The following is a 24,859-nucleotide window of genomic DNA, read 5'->3' as shown; positions in this document are numbered from 1 at the left end:
CTTGTTTTAGACAATGTAGACATGTTATATACGCAGAATCCTGAAAAAAAAGTTTTAAAAAAATTGGAAAAACAACAATTTTGACCCCTAAAGTAAGTTTTAATTTCACATTTTTCCTGAAAAAGATCTTAAATGATCTTATCAGTATTTGCAGTGGTATCACAGCAATATCTGTCATTAAAATAGAATCTGGTGATATTTGGACGAAATCTCAAAGATGTGTGAAAATAGGAGTTTAGATTTCTTATGTCTAAATTAAAAAGTAAATTAAGATTGTGCTTAAAGACTTTATCCAAAATGTATTTCCCCATCTTTCCTCGTTTTCGTCAGCTCGACCTCTTCTCATCTGCCCTTTTCTTGCTTTTAGAGACCGTCCCTTTCCCCCCTTCCTCACCTCCCTATTCTGGTCCGTCTATATTTAACATCTTTTCTGATGGATGAAGCCTGACTTCCACACTCACACATGCAGTCAGGAGGAAACCGATGAAAGTTTAATAACCATGTGGCAGCCCGCATTGTGCCATCTGGATAAAGATGAACCTGACACATGCACACAAACACACCAGCAGGTGACAGATCCATGTAGGGAGTTTCATTAAAAGAAAAAAAGAAAAAGGAAAGACGATATCGCCATTAAGGGCATTTTCTGGATTGTCAGTTGAGTTTGTTTAGTGGTTGAGGCAAACGTAAGTCGTTGTGTTTGCATTCACAATGAGCAACTCGGTACAACAAATGATGAATGTGAGTGAAAAATTTGCTGCAACACAACACTGGACAAACACTGTGTTTTTTCCCCCCCTAAATTAAAAGAGAGCACCTGCTTTCAGTTTGTTTGTACCTTTAAGAAAGAACTACGTATACGCAAAATCAACACGTCTGACATCTGTTGTAAAATGTCATTTATTGCTTTTTACGCTCTGCAAACTTTGTTATATTTCTATTTTTCGAAGGGTTTTGATTACAGTTAGGAGGGAGTTGATTCTTGTAAAATAAGACGGACTATGACCCCTCTCAAAAAGCGAAAGAAGAAGTTGAGGGAAACATTCTGTTGGTAAACATTTTGAAAAGGGAAACGGTTTCAAAAGCTGGATTGAAGCGCCCCCTGGTGTGTAGAAAATGAGGCATGGTTGGCTCAAAACGTTTGTTGACAAACGGCGCCTAAAGAAAGTTGAGGACAAAACGACCAAAACTAGAAATATTGAAAATATTGGATGGTTTATAAGAAGCTTGTGGAATTTCCCATCTCTACTAAACAGACCTAAACAATCCGAACCAAAGCGGAGACGTTTTGTCCGAACCCAACCCAACTTCCCATGTAAATGCAATATATGATTGCTAATAAGCTCCCAGTTTAAATTGCGTAGTAGTGCCATTCTCCTGTGTTTTGCTTTTGTTTAACGTCTTCCAGCTCCAATTTGTCTCTTGTTGTAACCGCAGGATGAGTAAAGGGAGAATCATCTGGAATGTGTGATTGATAGGAGCGGAGCAAAGTGGGGCCACATGCATTTAAACCCATTGGCTCATACTGATCATGTCAAACCAAAGAAAGCCACTGGAGTTTTTGTTCCAGAGGAAAGCTTTGAGATTACACATCAAGTTTCATGCCTCATGTGAAACCTGAAATTGCTGAATCCTTCGTGTGGCTTTTCTCTCGTAGAGCAACGACGTGGATGGCAGCATGTGGAACTGGATATACTACATCCCCCTCATCATCATCGGCTCCTTCTTCATGCTCAACCTGGTGCTGGGTGTACTTTCAGGGTATGGCCTGAGCTCTTTCAACCTGTATCTCTGCGAACGACTTCCACGTTTCCTTTCCACGTTGCTTCTGTGCACTTTGTGATGAGCAAGAGAGAACGTGACGTAAAATGTTCCCCACAGTGAATTTGCCAAAGAGAGGGAACGGGTGGAGAACAGGAGCGAGTTCCTCAAGCTGAGGCGGCAGCAGCAGATTGAGCGAGAGCTCAACGGATACTTGGAGTGGATCTGCAAAGCGGGTCAGTTCATGCTGATGGACAACGTTTCATTCCGATACGCACAGCTCCTGCTGCTGGATTTACATCTGCTACTCGTTCACTTTTTACAGAGGAGGTGATTCTGGCTGAGGAAGACACCACGGGGAACTTTGATGGTACCTTGTTGTCTTTTTTCTTCTTTTTTTTACCGTCTTTATGCAGGTTACACCTCCAGAGCTTTGTCAGATTATAGCAATTTTTAATAACTTGGTGACCACGGCATCAAAATGTGTCCCAGAAACGCGACAGATTTATTCGTGCAACTTCTGATGTGTAACTTTTAATTTTAACTCGCCAAGAGATGGCATCTGAATAAATGTGTCGTGTTGTTGGAGTTCTGACTCGTTATTTAAATGTGGAAACAAGTGAATAAATGTAGCACGTGTACGTCAACAAGCGAAAGACCGTGGGAGTGAGACTGACATTTCAGAAAATAGAGCGATGAATAACCAGTCTTCCTTTCCTGTGTCTCACTAGGTTCGAGACGAAGGCCGACCATCAAAACCAGAAATAACAAAACAGAGCTGTTGAATCAAGAGGAAGGGGAGGACAACATAGGAGACGCAGTAGGTAAGGAAAATGGAAAAATGGTAGTACACATTTCATAACTTTGTTAATAATCATTTTAGTTGTGATACTTTCAAATAATTTTAAAAGCATTCACCGAGAAAAGAAGCGTTTGTGAAAGTTTAAAGTATTTTTTTTTAATCTTTTGTGAATGATGCAGCTGATGTTTCATAAACTGTTGAGGATTACATTTCATTTCCATTTTCATTTATTTATTTATTTCGAACAGACATTAAAACAGTCAAAAAAGAACAAGAAAACAAAATAGAATGAGACAAACTCAAAAAATAAAATATGAAACAAATCATTCTGCCCATGTGACATGCAATTCCACATTCTCTGTTCGAAAAGGAGCAGGTAGAAGATACATCTTATAATATCCTGCCCCCCTCATACTTGTCGATGTATAGGATTAGTTTATGGGTTGCTGTTTGTAAAGTTAGCCCTACTTATAAATGTTACAGTTTCAAAGTAAAAACACAATTAAGAAGCTATGCATTTAGCTTTAAGCTAAGGTAAATATTTAGCTAACAAGCTAAATATACAGCTTCAAGCTAAATATTTGACCTCTAAGTAAATTTTCTAGTTGAAAATTAAACATTTGGTTTGTTAGCAAGGTAAATATTTGTCTTCAAAGTAAATACATAGTGTGCAGCTAAATATATTTAGCGCTAATCTAAATATTTAGTTCAGTGCTTCTCTTTAAGCTAGCTCAGTTTAGCTAAGTTAGCTAGTTTAGTTCACTGACGGTGTTGGTATTGCGATATTGTGCCCAACTGCTTTCTGGGTAACACAGACCAACCGACACGATGCCGCCGCAGTCTCTGTCTCTCTTCCCCCGCCCCCCGGCTTTAAATGTATAGGGGCTGGTCCCTTGGTAACCGTAGTCGAAGCACCCGGATGAATATCTAAAGCCAGTTTGTTGACATAAAGAATGTCAACAAAACAGTCCGACTCCGATCGGCGAGGAGAGCCTTCCGCGACTGGGCCGGGGCGTGGCCGGACGATGGTCACCCTTCTCCGTTCGCGCACAGCATGTTCGTGGAGAACGTGGTGCTAAATGACCTGCAGACGACCTGATTCTAGACGGTCAGTAGGTAGATAAAGTCAAACCTTATTAACAAACCAGCGTTCTGACGACTATCCCAGCATGCACCGCGCGCTTCTTCTTCTATGGGCAAAAATGAAGTCAGTGGCTGCTTACCGTAGTTGCTAGACCTGTTGTTGCTCAATATTGATCAATATATAAGGCGCACCGGATTATAAGGCGCACTGTCGGCTTTTGAGGAAATTGAAGGTTTTTAGGTGCGCCTTATAGTGCGGAAAATACGGTAGTTTTAAACTTAGTTAATGTGAATGAGTAACATTCATTCATGGTGAAATGTTGCTCATTTCACCATGACTAAATAACATGGTGACACTATGACTGAAAAATAAACTCATATTTTGTTTTCTGATGACAGGCTACATAACCCAAATTATTGCTGTCAGTTTGTTGACTGTGTGACTTTCCACACGCCAGCCCCTCTGAGCTGCCCTTCTTGCCCATAGGATTTGCTCGCTCCAGCATAAAGAGCGGTAAGGACGGGACGAATTACAGTAAGAAAGAGCGACGGATGCGGTTCTTCATCCGGAAGATGGTGAAGACGCAGGCCTTCTACTGGACCGTGCTCTGCCTGGTGGGCCTCAACACCATCTGCGTGGCCGTGGTGCATTACAACCAGCCAGAGTTTCTTTCTGACTTTCTCTGTGAGTAAACACAAAATAACTTTTCTCCAGCTATCACACTTTGGTTACAAAGCACACAGCTGCTTTTCTAGGCACTGCAACACTCAACTGTGATTCAGTTTTTAATGTGCGTTTTGAGATACTTTTCACTTTCATTGTTTTTTTTATAGATTTTTCTTACTTTTTGCTTACATTGTTTGCCTGATCTGGTGAATAGTCCAGATTATTTACTGTTCAGTTGCGCTACGGTTTTGTTGGTACTGACATGCGAGACGCATTCAGCAGAATCACCTCGTTGTCTCTGGCTGCTATCCAACACCATTAGCATATGAAGCTGGAGTTCCTGGTGGAGTCCATTTATCAGTACGCTGTCATATACTCTTCCACTCACGCCACTATTGACTTCTACTCATATTAGTCTTTGTCAAATACTCATGCACGCTGCTTTCTGACTGTATTCATCCCCACCTCTGCTTTTATTTGCACTTTCTCTCTGTTTTCCGTACATTTGTCTCTTTCTGCTGCTACCTCCACTCCCTGTTCGACCTTTTTTTCCTCCTTTTTCTACATTTGTTTTCCTTTCCTCGACAAAAATCACACCTTCCTCACTTCCTCTCCTGTTCTTCTCCCCTCCTCCAGTCTATGCAGAGTTCATCTTCCTCGGTTTGTTCATGTCTGAAATGCTGATCAAAATGTACGGTCTGGGCATCCAGCCCTACTTCCACTCCTCATTTAACTGCTTCGACTGTGTGGTGAGTGCCCTGACGCGCACACACACACACACACACACGCATTCACTTTGTGTAACGGCTCATATCTTTTTGAATGGGTTGAATAGGTTTGTTCATATTTAGCTCCAACGGTGCTTCATAACACGTCACCAGTGTGTTTTCAGTCAAATGTAGCCTATTTTACTCGTCTTGCTTGTGAGTTTTGTATTTAAAAATAAATTTAAAAAATTGCAGGCTCTTTCAAGGAAAACTAACCTTTCCACTGTAAGGTGTCATATATTCGACACAACAGCGACTTAAATCTCACATCAACGAACCAAGAATGACATCTCCTTATCTCATTCTGTTCTGTGCAGGTGCTCTGTCTGCGCTGTCTAAGATTCATTCAGCACTGAATGATAAATGCTTGAACTGAAACAGCGAAACCAAACTCTCATATCATTTCAGTTCACAAATATTTGACCGCCTGTAGGGCATTGAATGTTTATTGCTAGATGGCGAGTTGATCCTTAAATGTGGGATAAAAATAAAACCTCAACAGTAAACCAGATAAAATCCTGTCTGGTTTTATTTGTCATTCTACACTTAGGGGTCTACTTCCTAGTTAAGTCAGGTAATGAATGTTTTGTCACTTGCACATTTATTAACTTAATAAGTAAGTAATACATTGTGTCTTATTTTATTTAATTCTGTATTTATGGATGAACTGACTCGAGTTTTTTTAAATAATATTTTGCCACTTGGAGTGGTGAATTTTTATCAGTTAATCTTTACTATACAAATAAATGAAACGATGCATAAATGTCACCTTGAAAGTAACATATCTAATCTTTTTTTACTTACTTTTTTTCATACTTAAGAATCAACTTACTGTACTTTTCAATTAAATTGACAAAAAAAAAATGTTACTATTTACTCCACTTATCCCGACAACTCAAAGACTTGACGAGATTGGCTACATTTTCTCACATGAAGATGACAACATGAATGGCAAGACAGGAAGTAGTGTGCTAGCTGGTTAAACGTTTCCTCTAAATGATATGGGAGCAAATACTGCAGCAAAGAAGACATGGAGGACCACCTTAAAGCTTCAGTGCTTTGATCTCTGTTGCCAACTAGTAATTTACTGAACAGTCCTCATTTATTACAGTTAGAAACTATGCAAGAAAATAACAATTAATATCTCATTGTTTCTAAGCATCTAAAACTAAGAAATAAACTTGTTAGATTTTGATCGAATTCAACTAAAGCACATTTTTTACAGGTACCTGGTTGGTGGGTTTGCTTTGAGATTGTAAAGTATTTATTAAGCACCGAGACGTTTGGCTCTACACAGCTGAAACGCTCCTGTAGACAAGTAGAGACGATTTGCACGTCAGCGCAATTACATTCCTAAAATAACCAAAGTGGAGATGTATTGTTTGTATTTCCTGTCTGTGTGTGTGTGTGTGTGCGTGTGTGCGTGTGCGTGCGTGTGTGTGTGTGTGCGTGCGCGTGCGTGTGTTTCCAGGTCATTGTCGGTAGCATCTTTGAGGTTGTGTGGGCCACCATAAAACCAGGCACATCGTTTGGAATCAGTGTGTTGCGAGCTCTCAGGCTGCTGCGTATCTTCAAAGTAACCAAGTAAGTAAAGTAAAAATCCTTTATCTGGATTTCACTTTAATTCTTTTGTCAGTTCAACGCTTGTCAAATTCAAGCAAACTGAGTAAAATGCCTGAAATCTTAACGGCAGCATCAGGAAGCTTAATTGATCTGTTTTCTGAGGCAAGAAGGCTCAAGCTTCGGAGATTGTTGCCGTAACGTAAGCAGCGTTTTTAAATTAGAGATCCTAAATATACTAATCCGAAGGCGGTAGATCTTGAACGGACGTGAGCGGATGCTGTTCTGCTTTTGTGAAGGTGGACAGACCTTGAGTTTACTCTCCCTGAAACTTTAACTGTTATCGCCCGACGGAGAAGGTCACAGGAAGATTTAAGTCCCGAAATCCAAATGATCCCATATCAGGGTCCCACAGGGACAGTAAGAACAGAGGACAAATGACAGGCAAAAACGAAAGCTAAATATATTCTAAGTATCAGAAGTAAAACTTGTTTGACTTAGGACACGATGAAACTTAAAAAAAAAAAAAACAGAGCAGGCAAAAAAAAGAGAACGCATGTTGAAAAGGTAGGTTACAGAAACTCCTGGAGAGGCAACGCAATTAAGGCCAAAATATCATGGGAATATGTTTACAGGGCAGAGTGTTCCTTTAGCGGAGGTTTTTTTTTTTCTTACAAAAGCTGTGTATAAATTGCTACACTGCAAAAATGTGTTTAACCACAGGAAAAAAACCATCCTGTTTAGACTATTTTCCTTCAACTTCTGTTTTTATTGACAGATTTTTTTATTATTATTTTGTCTCTACAACTCCTTAGCACTAAATTACCTGCAGCACTCTGACCTTCCTCTTCCTCTTCCTCAGGTACTGGGCGCCGCTGAGGAACCTGGTGGTTTCGCTGTTAAACTCCATGAAGTCCATTGTCAGCTTGCTCTTCCTCCTCTTCCTCTTCATCGTGGTCTTTGCTTTGCTGGGGATGCAGCTCTTCGGAGGACAGTCAGTGTCGCTGCAAACTTTACGTCTTCTGTGTTGGGAGTTTTTATCACTGCTGTATTCAGAATCACTTCTTACTTTCCTCTCGTCAGATTCAACTTTGAAGCAGGAACTCCGCCTACCAATTTTGACACATTTGCAGCAGCAATCATGACGGTGTTTCAGGTAAGAAAAAGCAAGTTGTGACGTCCTTTTATTACACATAATCAGAAACATTTACGAATCGGTCAGAGATCAGCTTAAAAAATTGCAGCGCAGCTATTTTTGTCAAGAGCGTCTCCGTAACTTTAACAAAGTCTTCCAAAGGTTCTCATAACCCATTTTGCTGTGTAACAGCCACACAGTTTAATGCATTTTTATTAAGATTTTACATAAAAATAGCAAACGATTTACTATCGAGCAGCATGATGACTTTAAAACGCACAGCTGGAGCTGCAATGGAATGGCTCGACTCAAAATCACACGAGCAGAAATCTGTCTCGGTCAGCCTGCACGTGCAGATTAGTTTTCTTTCTCTCCTTCTTGATGTTATTGATGAAATGAAGTTTCCTCTCCTCCTTTCTCGTTAGATCCTGACAGGAGAGGACTGGAACATGGTGATGTATGACGGCATTGAGTCGCAGGGTGGAGTAAAGAACAAAGGAATGGTCTTCTCCATCTTCTTCATCGTCCTCACACTCTTCGGCAACTGTATCCTGCCTTGAGCGCACACTTTCACCAACGCTCCACGTGTTTAAACGCAAACGCGCTGAGCACATCAGACAGTTTGGTCACACGTGTAAGAAAGCTGCTAGTTTTGGTATTATGGCTTTTCATGTTTGTTTTATTTAAAAAATGTGTCAGTCAGCTTGTCATTTATACAGTTTAAAAATAAATCAATTTAATATTTTGAGAAGCTTACTCATATGTACATGTAACATGTTCTGTTTTTAAACTTCATTTTGATCTCAGTTTGGTTTAGCAAACACAGAACTCCTTTGATGGAACCTAATTTTATTTATACGTATGTATATATATATTTTTTTACCGTGTTTCGTTTAATTCCTAGCTTTTTGAAATGTAGCATCGATATTTCCATAACTCCCACCACAGACACGCTGCTGAACGTGTTCTTGGCCATCGCTGTTGACAATCTGGCCAACGCCCAGGAACTTACTAAGGTACAGAGTCCCTCATGTAAACTGTTACTTTGGATTCTTTTAATTTAGTTAATTTTTTCCAGCTTCACAAACAATTTCTTCATATTGTAGATCACATATTTATGCCAATGTGACAAACCTACTCAGAATGACCAAAACATGTCATCTTCTGACTCATTGTTTTGGTTTCATTTGTTAATTTTGAACAATCCTTCTCAACGTGTGATCACATCTAGTAATTTCAAATGTATGTCTTCGGGTTAATGTGTTTTGTTGTGTCATATATATTTGCGTGTTGTTCACTGGAACAAGGTCTTGAAATCTGAACCAGTATTTCTCTGACAGGACGAAGAAGAGCAGGAGGAGGCAGCCAATCAAAAGACGGCGCTGCAGAAGGCTAAGGAGGTGGCAGAGGTCAGCCCGCTGTCCGCTGCCAACTTGTCGATTGCTGCGTGAGTACACGCCTTCAGATGCAATTAATCACAGACACAGTGTGTGTAAAGGTGTTTGTAAAATGCAGTGGCTATGCAGGTATTTTAGAATAATGTTGACATTTAATTTATTTCAGTAATTCAGTTAAAAAAGCTGTAGCTATTAATGACACACAATATATCAGCATTTATAAGAGTATCAGCCGATATTAGTGATTTATTTTTTATTTTTTAAACATATCGATATCAGTTTGACTTTCATCTTTTTGTCGTTTTTGTTTCTGGAGGGGCAGAGTGTTGGCCATGTGGTGTTTGTTTGGTCAGTGAGATAAGGACATAAATATAATACCAGTCAATATCGGTTAATATCAGTATTGGATATCGGTATTGGCCCAAACGGTCATATCGGCCCGTCCCTAATTGTCAGCATTTACTTCTGTTTATTCGGTAAGTTAGAATATTATTGAGAAGCCCGTTTACTTCAGGAGCTTTCTCGCTAAGTGAAACACATTATTTAGATTAATTACACACAGACGGATGTTTGAAAGCCTTTATTTCTGTTAATCATCATGAAAATTACATCAGACCAACAACAACAAAAAAAAACACTTTCGAAAAACAGAAATTCCTGCCTCCACTTGCTGAGAAGCTCTGGGTTTTTTCATTTTTTCAGCAGAGTTTGGCACCTGCACACTTTACTAGAAATACCAGTAGCAGGTTTATTGACCTGTAATTGATTGCAGAACTGATCCAAATAGAGAATCTGGGAGATATTTTCAAGAAAACTTGAAACACTGCAGATTGATCCCCTTATATGTAAACAACACAAGTACTGAGTGCATTTACTGTGTAGTTTGGGCATTATGACATTTTTTAAAATAAAAATATGTTTTAATTGTTCTTGTTTATTATTCATATATTTGCAATAAACTGAATTTTGGGCTTTTGCCACTGAGTCCACAGTTTTACAAGCATTTTACTACCTTAAAACCTATATCTTTATGCACTAGGAGTACGCAAAATACACAATACGTTTTATAATTAAAATTATAGTAACAAAATTAAGATGAAAAAAATAGACTACGGTAATATATTTTATTAGTCTATTTTTAAAGTCAATAACTTTAGTCTGTTATAGACTAAGGATGTTATAATCTAAGAAGATTATAAAATTCTAAGATTTTTATATGAATTAATTCCTTCACATTCACAAAGCTAAGGTCCCTTTTGTTACTCTTTTGCTAAAATACGCTGCACGTGCACAGAAAAGACATAAACCACGTGAACCGCTTGTCCTTTACAGCTGCCTCATTAGTGATTGGCAGCAGGCATTCACAAACACACAGCACACTCCCTCACACGCAAAGCGACACGCCATCCTATAAAATATGATGAGGCAATTGTTCGCAGAGTGAAAAGAACAGATTCAGGGCTTTGTGGCGTATAGAAAAGCGGGAGGCGGACATTCTAAACTCTGTTCCCTGCAGAAGAGAAACGCTGACATCAAAACGGAGCTCAAACAAACCGGCCGCCTCCTTCAAAGTCACTTTGGAGACTCTTCAGGCTCCTGTAGTTAGTTAGCCGAGGCTTTGACTGCAAGATTTCATGCAGCTTCTTTCTGAAACATTCACAATCTGCTGCCGTGAGAAGATTAACACATTTTTACCTTGGGAAATTAGTTTTATATCGAGAATTAAGGTCACATTTTCTACAGCACCTTACGCATGCGGCATATTACTACTGTGATGCTCCAAACCTCTGAGATTTCCAGTAGGGTTTTCAGCCATTTATTATGCAGGTTCTGTGCAGCACGCGAGCACATCTAGTTTTATCTTACCGCGCTTCACACACTTATTCATTACAACACTCATCTTCTAATTCAGATTTACTCCTGGATGTTTTCTGTCTCAAATATCTCGTGACTTTCGTTTTCCTTCTAAATTCCCCCAGAACATTTTTTTTTTTGTTTACTTTATCCCAATATCTGACAACAGGAAGGAGCAGCAGAAGAACCACACCAAGCCCAATAAGTCTGTGTGGGAACAGAGAACCAGTGAGATTCGGCGGCAGAACTTGATGACGAGTCGCGAGGCTCTCTACAACGAACTGGAACAGGAAGACTGGAAGGTGGGAGAAGAAGGAGACGAGGTAAGAACCCCCCATCTCCCTCCGCCAGATGTAACTTCTGTTGATTTAAAGTGAAATTTCGAGTTTATTTTAACAGCTTATCTTGGAATGTTTGGTTCTGACCTGGTTTTTAGCCGCCGTTCGTTCTGGGTCATGCTGGCTCCACAGATGTTTTAATTCCAGGGTGTAATATCCCTTTAAGCTTGTGAAAAATCACTGCCATTGCGCTGCTATGTGGGACGACCCGAAGCTGCGTTATGAAAGTGGGCCGCGCTGAGGAAGCCCGAGAGCCGCACTCTAACGCGGCAGGCAACTCAAAACTGGAACGGGTCAGAAATGAATCCGAGGCGAGACCATCAGCTGGACATGGCTCAGCAAACTGCATAAAAACATGACAGTTAAATTTAAGCTGCTTACATGGAATATAAAAATGCCGCACTGTTTGCTGAAGTGTGCATCTCGACTGTAGAGTCGGTACAGAAAATATTCAGACCCCTTTAAATTTTTCACTCTATTTCTCATATTTCAGTTTTTCTTTTTTTAATAAATTTGAAAAAAAATGACATCTGTTTTTTTTCTGTCAAGATGGGATGTTGACAGAAAGCATATTATTCATGAGAAATAATATAAACTTTTCTATTTTAGCGAAAAGCCTCAATGAAACAGAGAACCATGTAAAGGGGTCTGAATACTTTCTGTACCCGCTGTATATTCTAGACGTATTGTGCAGCCTTTGAAGGCGTAGTGTGAAGGATGGTACGGTAATTTTAACAAACTTTTCAAAGCCTTAAAAACTATCCAAAGCACACTGTGTTGTCTTGTGTTGGTTATACCAATACAAGACTGTTGTGTTTGTCCAATAAGTTGACCAATAGATAAACCAAAAGGTTACACACTGATTGTTTGAGTAAGAATATTCTTAATGCACAATTGATTACAAAATAAGTTAATTACCTGAGAGAATGCTATGAGCTGGATGTCATTTTGCACAATGGCAGACCAATAAACAATCAATTTCCAAGGACTTGACATGGACACCAGATGGCACAAATGGTGGCATCATTAGTGAAGCTGAAGTGATACAGGCAGAGCATTCAACAGACTAAAACAGCGAGTTAAGGTTTTCAATCCCAGTGGTTGTCTTGCAGACTCTTTAGATACCTTTAACACTTACTGTAGCTTAAAATCTGTTCCTTTCTGGGTTTGCATGAGGCTGTTTGACATTCAGGAGGAAATAAGTCGCCCACATGATGTGATGATTCTGGTGACCCATGACAGAATGCACCGAGGGAAAACGGTTGCATTACAAAACCCTATAAAATCTAGCTGTACGTATTTCAGTCTTTGTGACACCCTCTGCCATCCTTCACCGTGTCTCGATGACCGCCGTCAGCCGCACTTCAGGCTCATAGATATAAATTTAAAAGCTATCATTCACACAAGAGCAGAGACAGAGCATTTGGAGGGTGTGCTCTACATATGTGGTGGCACCGCCGGGACAGGACTGATGTTGCTAATGATGCAGAGAGGTCATGGTGCTGTTGTCCGTCACAAGGTGTGACTCCAGGGTTCCTCTGGTGGTTAGTTATGGGACACTAACAGTAGAGTGTGTTATTGTGACTCCTGCAACCAGATGAACTCTTTCTATGATCAGACAATTCGCCCAATCTTTTCTCTGTCCAGCATGTGTGAGATCAGCTCAGATATCTGCGACCCAGTGCTACTGCGCTAGATCTCAAACGTTTATTGATATCTAGTGCAATACATCTCAGTTGTACTAGTAGTAGTTGTAAGATGACCTGCTTGTTGTCCATTGATTTGAAATTGTTGTCATTGCCGTTCAGTCACATGACTTGTTTCAAAAAACTTCTCTACTCTTTAACCCCACTCAGGTGTCGTTCCCACGGAAAGCACGCGGTGATGTGAAAACGCACCTGGACAGACCGTTGGTGGTAAACCCGCAGGACAATCGCAACAACAACACCAACAAGACCCCACCCGGCGAGCTGCCGCTGGATCAGCAGTATCGACGGCAGGATGCCGACCACCGCCACCGCGTTGCTCACCACTGCCACTACCACCGCCATCACCACCAGAAATCCACCAACCCCGACGGCGTGGATGCAAGCCAGCTGATGGAAACCAACATGGGGCACGGTTTCAGCTGCACATCTCTGGGTAACGTCGAAGGACACGTGGAGCGCCACGGGGACGAAGAGAAGCACAGCCACCAGAGTCATCGGGGCCATCGGCACAGGAACAGAGAGTGCAGGGAGGCTCGCAGCGTCTCTCCCCGTCACGGCGAAGGCGCAGACGGCAACGGCGAGGCGAGGAGGTGCAGGCAGCACCGCAGGGCAGCCAGGGAGGGGGACGAGGGCAGAAGACATCAATGCAGGGCAGCAGAGGGAGACGGAGAGAAAAGCGAAGAAGAGGGTGGACAGAAGACAAGACGGCATCGGCACTGCAACCAGGAACGATGCCGAGGACATCGTGTCAGAAAGTAAGGAAAAGGAAGGATCTGTTTTTCAGGCAGGAGTCTGGAGGCACAACACAGTAGGCAACATAACTTGATTTTGTCAAAGTGAGAGACGTGTCAAATTCAGTCCTTATGCCCGATGTCTTGCAGGTTGTTAAGGTTGTCCTGGTTCAAAACACCTGAATCCATAAAATGGTTACTTACTTCTGCAGAACCTCATGACATTGCCAGAAACACCTAACATATGCAAGACGCTGGTCCTTGAGGACTGGTTAAGGACCACTATGGTTTTATTAAAACCATAGAATTTTTAATCTTTAGATACTTAAAAAATTATGAGAAAATGTTACCTTTTTCACAGTTTAATGTCTTTTCTCTTCAAAGAGAACCTATTATTCAAAATTCACTTTTTGCATGTTTTTGTTCTTTGTTTGAGTCCCAACTGCCTCTAAAAGCAGCCCAAGATCTAAAAAAAGGAAAGAAAAGAAAAAACACCAAGCAATTTTTGATAAGGTAATGCCTTTTCAAAAACCTGGCCCGTCACCTAACAACCCAACGTTCTCCAGCACATTTGGTCAGCTGGTTTTACAGCTATATGAGCTGTACAATGGAACACACCTGTTTTGTTGTTGACTAACCATCCAGAAATCACTTGCTGTATTATTGTTGGTTGTGCAGGAGGATCCGCTTCTGCTTTTCAAACATGGACAGTTGTATAATTGTGCATCTGTTTGCAGCCATTTTCACAATCGAGTGCAAACATCATCCAAGAATTATGGATATTCATAAAAATTTTTGTGCAAAAAAAGGAGTATTTGCATAGCCCATTGACCTATCTTAACTTGTTCATAGATGAATAACGGGTCACCTTTAATGATTCTATTTTCTTCTCATTTTTGCTCTATTCTCGTGTCTTTCTGTGCCGTGTCTGTCCCATCGCCCATGTCAGGGAGCATCACAGCACCTGCCCCAGCCTCTCAACTACTCGGCCCATACAGCAGTACAACGAGGACCTCGACAACTTCCGCAACAACAGCAAGCTGGCCAGCGCCCAAGAGCATCCTTATGATCTCCCACCCGATCACCCAGACCATCCGGACCACCTCAACAACCTGCTGAACTGCCATGACGCCGACACCCACACCCTGCTTCACAGCATGGACAGCCTGATCTTGACCAGCATGGCAAAGCCTGAGTACACAGCCATAGACATGCCCCCTGTCTACCCCTACCCCTCCACCAACGCAATCTTGCAAGGTAATCGTCATGGGCGTGCAGCAAGGCGCAGTAGAGTTGAAAAAAGATACGTATTTTAAGCTTGAAATCCTGTTGTTTTTATGTTTAAGACTCTTATTGTGAAGTAAGGAAGGAAGAAGTTCTTGAATTGCACTGTGGCATTGATAGAGTTGGCTAGAAAAAGACTTTTTGTTTTACTGTAAAACAAAATTGTATTACAAAATCCTTGAAGCGGCCGCTATCGTTTTTAACTTGTTTTTCTGGCTGCATTTTGCATAATCAGTAGAAGAAAATAACGAGTTATGTACAAATTATTTGGAAGTGTTGTGAGAATACAGTTAGCCAATAGCAACCCAAAAAAACCATCAAATTATAAAAACATCAAAATTGCCATATAAAAACCTAAACTGAAATATTCTACATTTATCACAGATTCTTTAAAATGCATTTTGTGATTTGTGAAACCTTTGTTTAAGATAACCAAAGAAAAAAAAAAATTGGGACTTTTTAGATTTCACAGAAGAATTTCCAACGTTCCTGTTTAGCCTCTTAACCCCTTAACTGTCACCCTCAAATCACTTACGTTAGTCATAGGTCCATGACATTTAAGGCATTTGTAAATACAGTATTATAAATTCTCCAGTCTTCTGAGCTAAATTTACCTATTTATGACATTTAGTAAAATACCATTACTACAGCTTGTTGCAATTTAACAGTAAAATTTACTAATTTAAGTTGCCATTTGTTATATTTCTAGGATTATATAACATGATATCTGAAAAATAAGGGCTGTGTAACCAAGACATGTTTTCAATCATTAAAAGTGTTTTTTTTTCATTTACTTTACAAATGTGCTTTTGAGGACTTTCATGTTGTGACTCAGATACCATTAGATCAGATTTTTTTTTTCCCGAATGAGTTTATAAGTGGCTCCCTTGCTTATAGCAGGAACATGGCGTTTTGCTGCAAGCTTGTCGAAAAACAAAACAAACACTCTGAGCCGTGAAATGCTAAGAGAAAGTTATGTTTTAGTTCATTTTATTAATTTAAAGAAACTCAAACTGAACTTTTTTTGATTTCAACCAAACAATCTGATTTATTATATGAGATTTCAGGGGCTGAGACAAAAATCAATCCTAGATCGGATTAATTTGACTCATCAGTCTAGTATATAAATCTATGTTGTTGGTTTTAACCCTTTCATGCATGAATTATGATCCTTTGTGTCAGGATTTTTTTCCAAATTTTTTTTATTATTATTTTAAGGCATAAGAAAAGGTAGGAAAAACATTTAGTAAAAAAAAAAAGAAGAAGAATTTAAATTTGTTTTTTGTTTTTTTAGGTGATCAATTGTAATTTTCTCCAAATACAAAGTTGTTACTTTAAAAATACATCAGTAGTATTGTTCTTTATTCAATATTTTTTTTACCTGCAAGAGTCGTCTACAGTAGAAGGAGAAACCGGGTCGGTTGGTGTGCTTTTTTGTCTGTCGGCCATATTGGATTTAACAAAAATAATTTCTTTCATTTGCAGCTGATGGCCAGCAGTTGATAGTGTATTTTATGATGCATTAGTATCCACTTCAGTGGTCTGTGTGCATTTATAACATAAAAATCCGCAGGAAGCACAAGAAAACGGCTTTTAGATGACTGTCCACTGTAGTGACCGCTTTGCATGAAAGGGTTAATAACTTCACAGAATATCACATCAAAGAATCTGAACAAACCTGACTTTCCTGTGTACGCATGGTTATACAGGCAAATCAAATTTCTCATTCCACTTCAGACTATTCACCATTCCAGTTTGGCCAACACTGTTATTCCCCCTCATGTACTTTCTGTTCCTTAAATCAATGCTGGTGTTGCATGTATTGTAATAGTCCGACCCCCTTCTGTCAGCCTGTCACTTATTTACCTCCTCTGCCTACTTTCATCTCTGTGCTCAGTGAACAAGAATGCCAACACTGACCAGAAGAAGAGCGAGGAGAAGAAGGAGGAGGAGGACGAGGGTGAAGATGAAGACGGCCCCAAGCGCATGCCTCCCTATAGTTCCTGCTTCATAATGTCTACCACCAATCCGTGAGTAGCTTTCTACTAAATCTGAGTCAAAATCGCAACGTTGTGTTGTGCAGCGCTCAGCATCGAAATGCCCTTTAGGCATAGATTTTTTTAAAAACGTTAAAATGTTTTGCGAACCGTTTTGTGCCAACACGTGCGCGCATTTGTGTGTTTGCGTCAGGTTTCGAAAGTGCTGTCACTACATCCTGACTCTGAAGTATTTTGAGTTCAGCATCCTGTCGGTCATTGCTATGAGCAGCATCGCCCTTGCAGCAGAGGACCCTGTCAAGCCCGACTCGCCACGAAACAACGTGAGGCTTTTATGTGTTAACGCTGTCCTTATCACCTTCCAGTGTGTTCGTGTCCACATCGATAAAACACCAAAAAGAAAAAGTCTTCCAAAGTCCAACATTTATTTGCTTACTTACAAGATGTCAGCCTTTCTCGCAAAGTAGTGTTTTTCTAGTGGTATTGGAGCCTGATGCAAAAATAGTGAAATGTGCAACGCACCAATGTAAATGGAAAACTGTCCTTGCCTAAACATTTATGAGATTAAAATAGAGAATCAGTAGTTGGAAACATATTTAGGATATTTTTTTACTCACTTCTTTCCTGTCCTTCAACAGTGTCCTCTCTCTGTTTCAATTAGATTTACAAGGTCAGTTATGCAGATTGGAAAAAAATGACAAAATAACCAATAGCTAATTACCACAGTAGTCTACAAGAGACCAACTTAAATATGGGTTGGTAAATTTTACAGTGTTTAAACTTAAGTCCTAAGTTCATAAAGCAGAAGAACAATTTAGTTGTTATAACCCAAATTTGTAACATATCAAAATATTTGGTAGTTTATTAATATAGCACAGTTCAAAGTGCTCTAAATCATAAAAACACAAAAACAAAACATCGTAAAAACAACATACAGTCAGTCACCAATTGAGAAACCAGCAACAAACATTACATTTTGGTTGAGTCCCATCATCAAATATGTTGGTTAATGTTCCATTTATTATGGTTCAAAAGTTACTCTAACCAGGCATGGTTTTAGCCTTGATGTACAGGAACTCAGTGTTTTAGCTGTTTAGCTGTTTTCTGGAAATTTGTTCCAGATTTGTGGTGCAGAAAATAGAGACTAATCTGTTAAAGCTAGCCAGAACTTCCTCAAACTGCTCAGTATGGAAACGTCCCATGCAGGAGCAGGGTGAAGCTTTGCTGTTGTATCTTATGTTTGGTTAAAATAATAAAAAGAAAAGTTAAATCAATGTTGTAGGTTACACTTATATATATATATATATATATATATATATATATATATATATTTTTTTTTTTTTTTTTCAAGCTAGGTACGCAGAGTTGGACATAAACATCTGCTGCTGTTAAAAAAAACTGATAAGAGGAACAAAACATTCTAGATCAAGAGTTTTCATTGACATGAGCTATAGGATTAGACTCATCAACGTTTTTGATCTAATCCTTCCTTTTCCCTTTTTCTTTTCAAATTTGATAATTGTGTCTCGTGGTCTTGTGTCGCTCTGCAGGTGCTGCGTTATTTTGACTACGTTTTCACAGGGGTCTTCACATTTGAAATGTTGATCAAGGTAACAAAGTATCACTGAGAGATTGTGGGTGTTCTGTGTCTGTAATACGTATATACATATATAGTTTAACTTTTAAATGTGCAATGAAGTGTGTGAGTGTGTGTGTGTGTAAGTTTGTGTCTGAAATCTACATGAAAGGGTTTCTACACTGTGTTTGGAAAAGTATGGAATTTGCTCTTTACCATGTTGTGATCTTCATTTGGTGCAGATTTTGCTATCAATACTTGTTCTAAAACATTTAGAGACTCTTGATTTTTTTAAATCCTCAAAAAAGTAGAGACTTAATCTAACTGAATATTTCTTTCCAAATTTAAGCATTTTTTCTTTTTTTTTACTTCAGTCTTAGTTAATATATCTCTAATTAGGGCCGATCAAACTGAAAATCAATCAATCCACTCCAACCACCAGCTCATTTTTTCCTTCTATATCCCATAACTTGGATAGAAAGAAGTCTGTAGTGATAAAGCGAGGGATGTGTAGGAACCCCAGCATGTGCTTGTCTGTGTCTGCGTGGTTCTGAACGCTCTTCGTGTTTTCCAGATGGTCGTTCTCGGCTTGTTTCTCCACCAAGGGTCTTACTTTCGTGACTTGTGGAACATACTGGACTTTATAGTGGTTAGTGGTGCTCTGGTGGCCTTTGCCTTCACGTAAGTGCCCCACTTCACCACCCCTTCACTCTCCTCTTGGTCACCTTCACCACACACACACACACACACACGCACACACACACACACACACACACACACACACACACACACACTCACTCACACATTTTACCATCCACAGAAAGGCCCGGGCTACACAGCCTTGTACGCTCAGTTACCCAGACAATCCTGATCTGTCCTCTCTCTCTCTGCTATTGTGTTTAAGAAATCTTCATCCTCTTCCTCTTTGCTATCTGCCTTTTCTTTTTTCCTCTCACTGTTGAGTCTGTGTTCTTTTAATTCTCTTTCTGTCTTTCTTTGTTCTCTTCCTCGGGTATTGTCTGCTCTATTCATCTCTGTCCTCGATGAACCCACCTTCTTTGACTGCAGTCACTTTTTCTTTTTCTTCATTTCGTAACTTAATTCATGCCCAGTTTCCATCTCAGTTTCCTCATCGGTCAGCATTACACATTTCAATCAAGCGGTCTTTCTACACATCATTCCCAGTTTCATCTGATGCCACCCCGTCTCATCTCTTAACTAAAACGTGTCCATGATACTTCTCACCCGAGTGTCGCATCTCATATCTACTCTCCGGAACAGGAAATTGGCTTCTTTACGTTTGTTTTTTCTTGAGATTTGTTTTTGGGGCTCTCAGGAGCTTTCCTGACGTTCCAAAGAACGTTTTAACTTCCACAAACATCAGCGGACAAATATTCTCACTGCTGACATGCAAATACGTTTCTGGAGTGTAGTGGCACCATCTCTTAACATCCTCTTTCCTCCAAACACATGGAAAACCTAACCCTACATCTGTCCCTTCACTGTTTTATAAACCATCGCTCACCAGTAGCTCCTTTTGAACAGTATTGCTCCCCATATTCCTTGCTCCTGTTCCCTTATTTTCCCCTATTTTTCAAATCATGCCGACCTGATATTTCCTCCAACCAGGCCGTGAGTCCTCCCTTCCTCTTTTCTTGCATCTAAATATCTAGTTCTGGTCCTACAGTCCCTTGTTCTACACCTCTTAAGACCCTCCATTGTTCTTTACTGATCTCATTCCTCCCTTCCCCCTCGCCAGCCTTATTCCTAACATACAGTCAGTAGGATGCTGTCGAGTCGATCTGCGTGCTGAATTTTCCATTCTCAATAAAGTGTCGTCCTCTTCAACATGTCTTTTGGGCATAAAACTAATAACTTAATGGCTTTGACAAAATCCCAGTAATTTGCTTTAGGTTTACATTGTTGAATTTATTCAAGAAAGTGATCTGTTTGTAAAAGCAATTTCAGTTATGCAGCGTATGTTTTATTTGGCGTAAAGTGGAAATTAAGCTTTGTACCTCATGCTCAAAATTTGACCAACCACTTTTGGTTTTACACCCACTTTTGTAAGAATTTCATTAGATTTATCTTCTTAAAAAATAACATAAAATTAATCATAGCTAATTTGATTACAGAAAAAAATTATCTATTAATTTTGTAGAAAGAATTGTGCAGTAAAAAACATTTTGACATTATGCCATGTGTGTACTTACTTACACATACAAATGTTTCCAATGACTCAGAGTCTGTTCTCTCTTTTGTCTCAGGCATAGATAAATATCTTTATATAAACACTATTTCATAATCTAATGAATAACAAGCTATTTTCTGAAAGCATGATGTTCTCCAGATTGGTCACATCAATAGAAGATTGAAATTGTTAGCGAATTTTTAAATTCTCTGTTTTTCTTGATTGATAGGTAGATGTGAATAAATCCGTTGGTCAAAGAGAGTTCATGTCTAATTGTCCCCAAGGTGAAGAATGAAGTTAGGATCGTGATCGTTAAAGGTTTGGGTCAGGGTAGACGCTTACGCTGTATGTTAGGAGCAGATCCCATATCCCATAATTCCCCTGGTCCGCATCTCTCATCCTTATCCGGTTCTCTCTTTTTTTACAATCCTCCTTGTTTCAAACTCCATCGAACATTTGTCTAAGCAACCAGCTGACAGAGAACCATTAGAGCCAACGTCACGCCTACCCTAACCACACCACTTCCTCCTCATCCCTCTGCATTCTCCTCGCTGGAGGTCTCAGTTGTTCAGTCTGTGGGGGTGAGGGCATCCCAGACACCTTTAACCCTTTAAGTGCCCAGGCTATCCATACGTCACACAGAGGAAAGCTGGCAGCAGGACATCAACTCGCCCTCTTACCCTTCCTTTTCTTTACCGGCACACATTCAAACCCGCACACACACACACACACGCTCTGATCCCCAAGTGGGACTTTAACGAACCTGGAGGCACAGGTATTTAACTCTCTTTCCTTTGCACGGCCTGGGAAAGTACAGCCGGAGGGAGGGGAAAAGGCGAGCATGCTCGGGTAGGGTGTTGCGGGTGGAATGATTCGTTTTACCGAAACGACATAGATTTATGAAATAACTGCAGTGCTGTGAGAAAGTCTTGCCACCCCTTTATTCCGTTTCACATTTTGCTTCAAAGAAGCCAGGCTCTCTTAGGGTGTCTTCACACCTGATAGTCCGGTAGATTCAGTCCAATTGGAGATCAAGGTTGCAGCATTTGCTGCATTTTCAGCTGGAGCGGTTCTCTTTCACACTGCTCTGTGTCAAACAAACCATTTGAAGAACCTGTTCACTCGCCTTGCTTGTAGTGATGTTGCACCAAAAACTACGAAAGGAAGCAACACAAAAACCTCCAAAGGCGACACGAACTGCAAGCGAAAATGGAGTGGAGACAGATTTTAGCAGTTTTAGGATTTCCATTTTGTCTTTGGCAAAAACCATGAGCCGTTTCTCCGACTAGCATTAGACTCAAGCATTTGTTTTGGTTGTATTTACCCAGAATGCCCTGCAATAAAGTCTGCTTCCTCCAGTCTCCGGTCCAACTTGGCAGTCACATGAGCATTAGCACCACGCCAAAGTTTGCTTCAACCAAACCGAGGCTGAGGTTTTCAGGTGGATCAGAGGTCGATTGCCTCCCCAAACTAACTGGACTTTCTACACAGAGGGATGGTTTAAAACTCTTTAACAGCACTTTATGTTTAATAGATGCCTGTTAATGAAAATAGTAGTGGAGTGAAGGAACCAGGTAGGGGAGCCTGTTTGTTCATCCTCCTCAAATGCATGAAGCGGCTGCATGAACACGAGCCTGTGATGCAGACGACGGTTCAGCGCAGCGAGTCGAGCTCGAGTTAAATGTAATATCTAGGCTGATACAAACTGTCAAAGAGAGTTTACATCAATGTTAAAAGTTGTAAAAAAAAAAAAAAAAGAAAGAAATGCCTGCAGAAGAGGCTCCAAGACACTTGACTGACGAAGTGACAGAAGTTGAAGTTGAAATAGTTTAATATGGTCCTGCTGCAGTGGGTTTCGTTTATCTTCATGCTGAGCCTATTTCGATTTTATATTTTTTCTTGAGAAGAAAATCTTCAAAAATAATTTAGCAATAAAGAAGAAGTCAGATTTTTGAAAATCCAGCCTTCTTAGTCATGTATCTTAAAATTAATTCTTTGAAAAAACCTCAAGAGAAATTGTTTCTCTTCCTGTTCACTTTGCGTTTAGTTCGAGTAGTTGCATTTTTGTGACTAAATAATATGATTAGCAACAGATAAACTTTGTCTGATAATAAAACTTCCAGTCCCAGTTTTTGTATTGCAAAACATATCTATATTTTCTAAATAATGTAACATTTTCTAAGCATTTAGTATGGAAGTCTAAGGTTAAAATTATGTCTTATAATTTCTCTGCTTCTCAAACTGGGAGTAAAAGAACAATATGATGATTTGTTATGGTTATCTTCCTAACAGACCTACTTCTCAGATGTTGCTTTCTGTAGTTTTTAATCAGCGCTGCTTTGATAATTCAAACTTTCTTCAATAAAAACAAAAAAAATGACTTTGCTGTAAATGTAATTTCCCACTTTCTGGTCAATTTAATAGGGACTTTTTGATACTTCAAACTGGATGAAAGTTTGAGTGATTAACAGAAAGCAACCAAACAGCTGAATTTGTAAGTAAATTGAAATAGCAGTAGGCTACAGCAGGAATGGACAGGTCAGGCTTTTTAAAGATCGGTAATCGGAAAGAAAACTGCAATTGGTGCACAAATATCAGGTTTCTTTCAGCCAGCTGGCCAGAAGTGCCCAGCAGCAAATACTGGAATGGGTTATATAAACTATTTACACCTGACAAAACATCTCATGTCAAGGACCAGGAGAACAGTCTGGTAAACATATATTTCTGTAACAGTTTAATACCTTGGTGAACCTGGTACAAATATTACACAGAAGCTTTTATTTCATCTCAAGTTTAGAAATCACATCTAAACCATCTGGAATTGTTTAAATGAAGTAAGGCTTTGATATGTAAAAAATAATAATAGCTTCACAGTATGACTTGCTAATCTACACTGCCCCCTGGCTGATAGGTTTGTTATAGCAATCTGAAAATCACTCCACTTCTCCACCCTGCACCGCATGACTTCCTGTTGACAAATCAACGTCTCCTCCTTCCCGTTTTCTGTTGCTTTCCTCCTCCCCTCCCATCTTCCTCTTACCTTCTTACTTGGCAAACTCTTCCTGTCCTTTATGCCCTCACACCGTAGTCGCTCCCTCTAAAGATGCTAACGCATCGCAGCTACCCTCCCCACCTTCGCCTCTTCTTGCCTCCGATCATCTGCTTCTACGCTACACCTAAACACAGCGCTGCTCCAGCAACGCACAAAACACCTGCAGTTTCGCTCTGAAGCATGACGTCTTTATGAAACCAGATAACTCGACGAAGCTTTGTACAGATGACCTCTTGTTGGCATGGAAACAGTACAATAGCTTCATATCTGTGTGCGTGTTATAAACACAACTGTAACGCTTCCAGCATTCTCCAAACAAACGCCGAATGTTTCGAAGTCGTGTGACATTTTACTGTGCATGTGGCGACAATATTTTGTGAGAATGCCATTTTGTGCTATTAAAGGAATGTGTGTGTGGGACGACACACACACACACACACACATCCTGGTTTCTTGAGTGTCCACTCATGACTGATGAGTGAATGTTGCCATGAGGTCAAGCAAACCTGGAAAGGATCTCCTTGTCTTAAAAAGAGTTTAAGAAGCAATCCTCTTTTCCTGTGCAGATGTTGTGCATGCTAAGGAACTTTGATGCGAATTCCTCTAGGTGCTGCATTTATAACGAGGACAATTTGTGCTGAGGGTCCGGCCTAATTGATCATTATGGCCTGATTAGATAGGAGTCGGTGAAAATGGATGCACCGATTGAGATTTCACTTCCAATTACAAAGCCAGTCCTTCACCGGCAGTGGCGCTAACGCAGAGGATGGTAACAGAATGGAAGGATTTAGATTAAATTTGTCTTTTGTTGTGTTTGTGGATCCTGGAAAGTGCATCAGGTTTAAGCAATCCCGATAGAACAAATTAATTTTTTTACCAAGAATAATGTTGCCGTAGTTTAAGTTGGGAGTGTTCCCTCAGCTTAAAACAAACATTGAAACAAGAATGTACAGTT

At 40.0% G+C, this 24,859-nt stretch overlaps 1 protein-coding gene across 19 annotated transcripts in view; it reads left to right on the top strand.

Annotated features, from left to right (window-relative positions):
• The window catches only part of cacna1ab (calcium channel, voltage-dependent, P/Q type, alpha 1A subunit, b), a 146,363-nt gene that overhangs the window by 61,526 nt on the left and 59,978 nt on the right, over nucleotides 1-24,859 (top strand). For all 19 annotated transcript variants that reach the window (XM_081604150.1, XM_081604287.1, XM_081603793.1 and 16 more), the window contains exons 7-25: nucleotides 1,658-1,761; nucleotides 1,882-1,997; nucleotides 2,087-2,131; nucleotides 2,493-2,585; nucleotides 4,134-4,331; nucleotides 4,950-5,062; nucleotides 6,552-6,664; nucleotides 7,503-7,634; nucleotides 7,724-7,796; nucleotides 8,201-8,321; nucleotides 8,724-8,791; nucleotides 9,116-9,222; nucleotides 11,196-11,349; nucleotides 13,221-13,828; nucleotides 14,754-15,061; nucleotides 16,986-17,118; nucleotides 17,279-17,408; nucleotides 18,636-18,695; nucleotides 19,236-19,342. In XM_081604150.1, the coding sequence (XP_081460276.1) occupies nucleotides 1,658-1,761; nucleotides 1,882-1,997; nucleotides 2,087-2,131; nucleotides 2,493-2,585; nucleotides 4,134-4,331; nucleotides 4,950-5,062; nucleotides 6,552-6,664; nucleotides 7,503-7,634; nucleotides 7,724-7,796; nucleotides 8,201-8,321; nucleotides 8,724-8,791; nucleotides 9,116-9,222; nucleotides 11,196-11,349; nucleotides 13,221-13,828; nucleotides 14,754-15,061; nucleotides 16,986-17,118; nucleotides 17,279-17,408; nucleotides 18,636-18,695; nucleotides 19,236-19,342 (2,783 nt within the window). The remainder of the gene's footprint in view (nucleotides 1-1,657; nucleotides 1,762-1,881; nucleotides 1,998-2,086; nucleotides 2,132-2,492; nucleotides 2,586-4,133; nucleotides 4,332-4,949; nucleotides 5,063-6,551; nucleotides 6,665-7,502; nucleotides 7,635-7,723; nucleotides 7,797-8,200; nucleotides 8,322-8,723; nucleotides 8,792-9,115; nucleotides 9,223-11,195; nucleotides 11,350-13,220; nucleotides 13,829-14,753; nucleotides 15,062-16,985; nucleotides 17,119-17,278; nucleotides 17,409-18,635; nucleotides 18,696-19,235; nucleotides 19,343-24,859) is intronic.

Source organism: Poecilia reticulata, chromosome 1, assembly GCF_904066995.2.
Source record: "Poecilia reticulata chromosome 1, P_reticulata-male-v2, whole genome shotgun sequence".
Classification (NCBI taxonomy): Eukaryota; Metazoa; Chordata; class Actinopteri; order Cyprinodontiformes; family Poeciliidae; genus Poecilia; species Poecilia reticulata.
This window is presented reverse-complemented; position numbering and strand designations above follow the sequence as displayed.